The sequence below is a fragment of the Lactuca serriola genome, chromosome 5 (genome assembly GCF_051521515.1).
Source record: "Lactuca serriola cultivar US96UC23 chromosome 5, Lser_US96UC23_V15, whole genome shotgun sequence".
NCBI classification, from domain to species: Eukaryota; Viridiplantae; Streptophyta; class Magnoliopsida; order Asterales; family Asteraceae; genus Lactuca; species Lactuca serriola.
The window spans coordinates 292,137,506-292,145,228 of NC_136412.1; the positions used below are offsets into that span (position 1 = coordinate 292,137,506).

Consider the following 7,723-nt stretch of genomic DNA (forward strand, 5'->3'; position numbering starts at 1 on the left):
ATTTTTCCATATTGAAGATGTGCCTCCCTCTCAATTTCTTCCCGTGTCATAGGGATGGATGTATAGTTATGATTGAAAGGTGGAGGAACACTATCATACCCTAGACCCTTGTTTTGATTATCTTTGATCTTTAATTGGGTTTCAAATAAGGACTCAACTGTCTGACTTGACGTAGTATAATTTTTGAAACTAACATTTGTTTTTCCACACTTAATTTTCAAAGTGCCAAGTTCTTCAGTTACAGCAGCAAGTTGTCTCTTAAAGTCTTTGGTTTTTCCACACTTAATTTTCACACTTGTTTCTATACTCTTCCTGAAGCTTCCTAAAGTCTTTGGATTTTGCTTCTAATTCAGCCTTCAGGGGTTTCTGTCCTTTCCTAAGTTGATATCCTTCGTACTTTAGGTCCTCGACTTCCCTTTTTAGCAAATCATTATGTTCACGAAGAATTGTAGTCGTATCTTCACAAGATGGAGTACATGAAAATTCATTGATTGGGGTGTTTGCAGAACTCATTGTTTCTCCACATTTTAAAGCATCAAGCTCTTCGATTACATCAGTAATACTAAGACGATTGAGCTCTTTTGTCTTCTTGATGACAGCTACGTTCATATCCCACGATTTCGGAAATGAATTCAGTAGCTTTTTGTTTATCTCAGATTTGTTCAAGAAGACCTCAGCTATATTCATATCAGTAGTAAGTGTAGTAAAACGCTGCAATTGAGCTTTCAGGGTTTCTCCAGGGATATAATTGAACATGTTGAAGTTTTGTCTTAACATCTCCTGACGATTCTCTTTCATGTCTTCAAATCCTTTGTTGACCTCAAAAGCCATTAAAAGCACAACTCGAAGCTAAAATAAAACTTAAACGTCAAACTAAAATTTAAAAATGCCCTTTCACTATAAACCTCAACAGTCAACCTTTAAAGTCAAATTTAAAAAGTCAAACTTGAAAAGTCAAACTTAAAAGTCAAATTAATCAAAAAGTCACACCGAAAAACTAAATTTGAAATTTTAAAAGTTAAACAAGAAAGTCAAAGTTTAAAGTCAAAGGTCAAACTTTAAAAGTCAAAGTCAAAATTTTAAGTAAAATTTTTAGTTGAAAATGTAATTTAAAAATGAAAGAAATTGAATTTTGGGGATAAAGGTGTCAAATTGGCGAAATTGGAACCGAGAATAACGTGTTATGAATTAAGTTTTGAAGGAAAGACACAAAGGATTGGGTAGCCGAGTTGGTAAGTCGCGGATTTGTTGAACTAGAGGTCGCGGGTTCTATCCCCGGCACCCTCAAAATTGTTCCTTATTTTTATTAAGGCGCTGAACGATGAATGGTGCTGAACGAAAAGGGCTGCTGAACGATTCTGAACGAAAAGGGCTGCTGAACGAAGAACCAAGGGCCGCAAACTCCGGCGACCACAAACAGCCGGCCGCAAGCTCCGGCGACCGTAAACCTCCGGCGACCATAAACAGTTTCCGTCCGTGAACTTCGGGAAACCCTAGCCGTAAACGCTGCCTCCGCTGACCATAAACTCCGGCCGTAAACCCTTCAAAGGCCGTAAACTCTTCGCAGATTACGTGAAAAATAGCGTTTTTCAACTCTTTTTGCTCAAAAACTCGATCAAAAACTTGTTTTTATCAAAAACGCGAAGAACAACCCCCCCCCCCCCCTAATTTTTAGAGATCTATCCAAAAACACAAGAATCCTTCAAAAATAAGATCAAATAAGCTTCAGATCTGACAAAAATGACTGACACAACCAAGTTCTGATACCAATTGTAAGTCTCCAAAACGCTTGTGTATCAATCAGATCCGTTTGATGGTGCGGAATCTCAATCAAACGGATGATGTCAGATCAAATAGAAGAGAAGGAAAAGAAGAATAATATGAATCTTGTTTGAATTGATTAGAATGAAGTTCCCTTACAAGATTCACACAGTTACACACATACGCTCCTTTCTCTCTCTCTCTCTCTCTCTCTCTCTCTCTCTCTCTCTCTATTGGCCGTAAACTCTCTTCTGTTCATCAATCTCTACTCCTCACCTTGTACACCTATATATATATATACAAGGGGAACATAGGCTGGAGAACATGGGCCGTAAATTGGTTTACGGCCGTAAACCTGTTGACGGCCGTAAACACAACCGTAAACACGTATACAGCTGTAAACACCAAGCTGTTTACGGTCTAAGACACAAAAATACATTTTTCTAGAAAAGTAAAGTATAAACCATAATATTGACCTAACACACTTCGAGGATTATGTTTAGGGGCTTGAAGATCATGGTTATCTAATATTGGAAGCCATGACTGTATAGACGTTTTCTCATACTGATACACAAAAGATCATTAAAACTCAAGCCGATTACAACAATCTTCTTCTCCAAGTTAAAGACGTTCCATTGGACGAAAAAGACAAGTTAATCAGTAATGTCAAGGTGATGAGGATTATCAGGTTTGCTTTGCCTCCAGACACGTTTCGTCTGGTGAGTTCCTATGATATAATGAACGATATATGGGATAGGTTGAAAGAGTTATATTCTAGCGATGCAGATCTTGAACATTATGTTCAAACTTTGCTTCTTTCTGAGTTTAGGGCCTTTGTCCAGAAACCTGAGCAGAATCTTGATCAAACGTTCAACCGGTACAATCATCTTTTGAGCGTGAGGATGAAAAATAAGATAGGACGTGAACTGATAGAACAAAAGGTCATGTTCATGAATGGTTTAAGGTCAGAATGGAAAGCTGTGGTGTCAACGGTTAAAGCACATGATAAGTTTAAAAGCTACTCCTTAGCAAAGCTTGTGAGGATTCTTAAGTCTCACGAGGATGAAGTAACAAAAGACTCGAAGATTGTTTATGGAATGGGTTCTTTGGCACTAGTTGCAAAAGGCAAGGAGGTTGTAGAAGCAGAAGTTTCAGAGTCTGATCTCTCTGATTACGAACTCTCAAAAGAGAAATACGCACTAATGGTGTCAAACCCAGGAAGTTTGCAAAGAAGAAATTTGGACGCTCCAAAAATAGTAATTGGAAAGGGAGTTATAGTTCTGAGAAGGCGAAAGATGAAAGCTTCAAGAATTCGCAGAAGGATGAAGTTAAGAAAGATAACAAGCTAGTGGGAGATTCTAGCTATGACTTTAATTATTGTCATGGAAACAATCATTTGGCAAAGGAGTGCGTGTTCAAGAGATTAAATGAGAAGAAGGAAGAATAAAATAAAGATGAAGCTTACTATCTTTGGAAGATAGAGGAGCTTAAAAAATGGAAGAATGTTGATAATGCTAAACCTACTTTGATTGTGCAGGAAGATAACGATGAATTTGGAAGAGTTGAAGTGTGGTCAACAGACTCAGAGGATGATGAGGTTCGCAGACCCACACATGGCGAATGCTTCATAGAGAAGGATGAGGACCCTATGTACAAGAGAAAGTGTCTAATGGTTGGAAACATAATTTTGGAGCAAAGGGGATATGCTTCAGACAACTGCTTCGCTGCGAAAAGTGTCACATAGCAGATCTGTGAATGTGAGAGAATGATCAACAAGGTACATTCCATACTCGAATCTCTAAATATTCATGTCTCTCGGTATGAAACTAAATTAGATGATCTAAACTTTATAGTCTCTAGTTTAAGTGATAGCTTAAAGAGAACCCGTATAAATAATACTAACTTAACTGATCAAATCAGCAGGGTAACATCTAAAAGTGAAGAGAGGCGGATGTGGATTGAGAAGTTAGAGTCAGAGTTATCTAGGTCTAGGTATGATTTAATTTATTCGCAATGACACAATTTAGGGCTTTTGAAACAACGAAACATTTTTTGATTGATTGCTAAGCGTCTTTACTTTAACATCACTCGGTTGCATATTGATTGTGAAATAAGGAAAAATATCCATAAAATGATTTTGCCCTTTCTTGAATTGAAAGAGGACGAAATTGATGCAGACTGTTTCAAGTGAGAATCCATTATCTCTTCTGATGATGTCTCTGATTCTTACAAAATTGAACTGGACAAAATCGAAGCTTACATATAGTCCAAAGAACATACAGAAATGCTGAAGCAAATATTGAGTGAAAAAGATAAAGAACAGATTAAATATGATACTGTACAGAAGTTTGACTCTCTATGCACTAAATTGAGTTCAAAAAACACACTTAATGTTGAAAATGTATCTGAATTTGATGATGATAGTGAAATGAGTGAGATTTTTGTGGAGGATGAGGTTGATTGTTCAGAATTTGTTAAAAGTGAACATGAACCTATGAAAACTCTGATTTCTGAAAATTCAATAGAATATGTTCGTATTTATGAAAATGGTTCAAAAACTTTAAAAGAAAAATCAATAGTATTTCCCAGGGTTCAAACTGTTCCAAACCAAGTGTTCGCAACAACTGGACTGAACAAAAACCAGACCATAGAACTAACGTCCCTCGTAGAAGAAGATAATGTTAATGGATGCGACGAGTACTTTTGGTCTGCTCCCATTAACAATGCTGATGAAACCTAGGGTCTTTCTGAGATGACCTCTTGGAAAACAAAGGGAAGATGCGTGGCAGAACCAGTAAACAAGGTCAATTCCAGCTACGAAAAGGGATGTCCGAGAGGAAACAAAAATGTTCCAACTGATACATCATCTGAACAGGATGAAACACACGCTAGAAAATCGAAACCAATGGCCAATCTTCATAAGTCTGTTGAGCAATTTGTTGCTCAGAAACGCCAACGAAATGCTAGATATAACAAAAACCTAAGAGAAAGAAAGCATTTCTAGAAATCAAAAAATCCCAACTTTGTCTACCAAGAAAGATCAGTAAAACCAAATGTGAACGTGTCTTCAAAACCAACTCCTAAAAGTTTTTCAAAATCTTAGTCTTCTTTTCCATAGGTTTCAAAAACAAAAGTTTTTCAAAAGCTAGCGTTTAATAAACATGCGAAACCTATGGAAAATTCAAAATCTAATGTTTCTCCTAAAATCTATGATGCAAAATCTGCCAACATGTCGAAAGATGTTAAGGGAAAATGAAAGGTAGTTCCGATCTCTAAAATTCCTTCCAAAAGGTCCGAAACTAACTTACAATAGGAGAAAAAGAAGATTGAGAAAAATGTTGTCAAACACAAATCAAATATAAGCAAAGAAAATCTTCTTTTAAAAGGGATCCTAAAGGTAAAAGGATTATTGTTTTTAAAATAACAAAAGAAGAATATTCAACTTTGGTTAAATGATCTTACTTGGTTGATGAAGCAATTACTTTCCTCGTTTTTATGAAAACCTCACTTGGACCCAAACAAATTTGGGTTCCTAAATCTCTCTGATTTTGTAGGTAATTCGTGACAAGCATTTTGACTCCGAATAGTACGTTGATAGCGGTTGCTCATGTCACATGACAGGAAAGAAAGAAGAGTTAAGGGAATATACATCGTTAAAAGATGGAGGACGAGTCAACTTTGGGAATAACTCACTTGGAGAAATCAAGGGTTATGAAATGATCACGAATGGGGACTTTTCCATTCAAAAGGTAGCCTATGTAGAAGGTTTGCAACACAGCCAAATCAGTGTTTCACAATTGGTTGTAGGTACAGGCTTGAAAGTATCATTTGATGATGAGGGATCTGAGATCATCGAGAAGAAACCACAAACAGTGCTGCTAAAGTCAAAACGCACAGGCAAGATGTATACGTTGAACTTGAATCCTATCAAAGGAAAGTCGGCCATATGCCTGCTTACACAAGCATCTTCTGATGATTGTTGGCTTTGGCACCGAAGGCTATCACACCTAAACTTCAAGGATATCAACAAACTCGACTTTGGTGATCACGTGCGAAGCTTGCAACTTCTAAAGTTTGACAAAGAACATCTATATGCAGCCTGCGAACATGGGAAGTAGAGCAGGAAGAGTCATTCAACAATCATAAACACGAAAGTGATCGAAACACTTGAGCTATTACATATAGATCTATGTGGTCCATCAGCCATCAAGAGCATTGGTGGTAATAAGTAAATTTTAGTAATTGTTGATGATTTTTCCAGATTTACGTAGGTATATTTTCTTAAACACAAATATGAAGCCACTCCCAAGCTTAAGGACTTTTTAAAGTAGATCGAACTTCAAATGCAAAAGCTTGTCTGGAATGTTCGCAGCGATAATGGTTCGGAGTTCAAAAACCACGCATTTGAAGAATTTTTGACTGACAAGGGAGTTGCCCACAACTTCTCAGCTCCTTACACTCCTCAGCAAAACGGGGTTATCAAAAGGCAAAACCAAAGAAACCCTAATGTTAAGTTATTTCATGTCTTTGGTTCCAGGTGCTTCATTTTTAATTCTAACGAACAAAGGAACAAATTTGATGTGAAGGCTGGCGAACAAATTTTCTTGGGGTATTCTCTAACTTCAAAGGCATATAGGGTTCTCCACAAAAAGTCCAAAAGATAGAAGAAACCTACTATGTCACATTTTATGACTCTTATCTTAAGAAGTTCCAAACATCGGATCGTCAATCAGAGGACATATATCCAATGAAGAATCCCATGAACATTCCTCTTTCAAACCTGTATGATGAATTCCTAAATTTGTTTGATGTGCTGGAGAAAGCGATCACTTCAGAATCCAAAGCCGCTGATAACAAGGAAGACGAGCTCAAAAAGATCATTGATGATGCTGTGAAGGATCTTGAAAAGGAGACCCTAAGTCCGAAAGACACTGATATTCCATCTCAACCACAAGCTACGAATGTTCCACCTTAGGGGAGGGTTTCACATCTACGCCCACCTCAAGCACACCTATTCAGGGGGAGCATTCACCTCCTTCAGTAAACCAAAAATGTCCAAACCATGAGGAGAATCCTATTACGGACGAAGAGTGTAACGCCCGTAGATCAGGGCTAGTCAATTTAGAGACAATAAGTGTCAAAAATGACTTTTTGATAGAAGATTATTTAGGATTAATAATCCTAACTAAGTTTTAGTATATGTTACAAGGTTTCCGTGCATATAAAGAACGCCAAAATCCGAGTTATAACGAAGAAGTTATGACTTGTTGAAGTTTCGTGACAGAACCGGCACAACGCTGAAGGACGTAAAAAGTGATTTCACGTTAGAGTAATATTTAGCCTTAGCGATCTAAACGAGAATCGAAGATCTCGTTGTTAGTAGCGAAACGACGAAAAGTTAGGCAAGAACGGACGTCGGACGAAGAAGTTATGAATTTATAACGAAATTTTATGTCCCGACCTATTAAAAATAAATAATAAAAATAAAATTCAAAATTAGCCGACGGAGTCTAAATGAAAGTCGTAGAGCGTAGTCTCACCTACGCGTAGATATAAAGAACGTCGAAAACGGAGTTCGTATGAAGAAGATATGAATTTTCGAAGTTTATTAACGAATTAATAATTAAATTTAATTATTAAATCCCGGCCTTATCCGAAGACGAGTCATCGGACTCATCCGCAGTACGCCCCGCGTACAGCGAAGCATGACGACCTTCGCACTCGAGTTCTTCGGATACGTAAGCAATGACGATTTCGGAGCCTTACGCCCCGCGTACTCCGAGGCCTCAGCCTCCTATAAATAGGATGCGAGGGTTTCGGGCTTATTTGCTCATTTCTCCTTGTTTTTGTGCCGAAGCTCTGCGTGTAAACCCCCGAAGCCATCCCGACACCCCGGATCTCATATCCATGTTAGGAAGGAAGTTTTACGCTCCCGAGATCCCGTGAAGTGCGATTCCCGAGC

The 7,723-nt window shown here is 37.8% G+C and overlaps 1 protein-coding gene across 1 annotated transcript; it reads left to right on the forward strand.

The window, feature by feature from the left end:
- The first annotated feature begins 5,375 nt into the window (after positions 1–5,375).
- Positions 5,376–5,879, forward strand: LOC145050635 (uncharacterized). The gene has a single exon (XM_078998855.1). The coding sequence runs from the start codon at positions 5,376–5,378 to the stop codon at positions 5,877–5,879; it is 504 nt and encodes a 167-aa protein (XP_078854981.1).
- The last annotated feature ends 1,844 nt before the right edge of the window (positions 5,880–7,723 follow it).

Coding starts and splice junctions, on each gene's coding strand:
- LOC145050635 (XM_078998855.1), top strand. CDS start 5,376: ATGACAGGAAAGAAAGAAGAGTTAAGGGAATATACATCGTTAAAAGAT.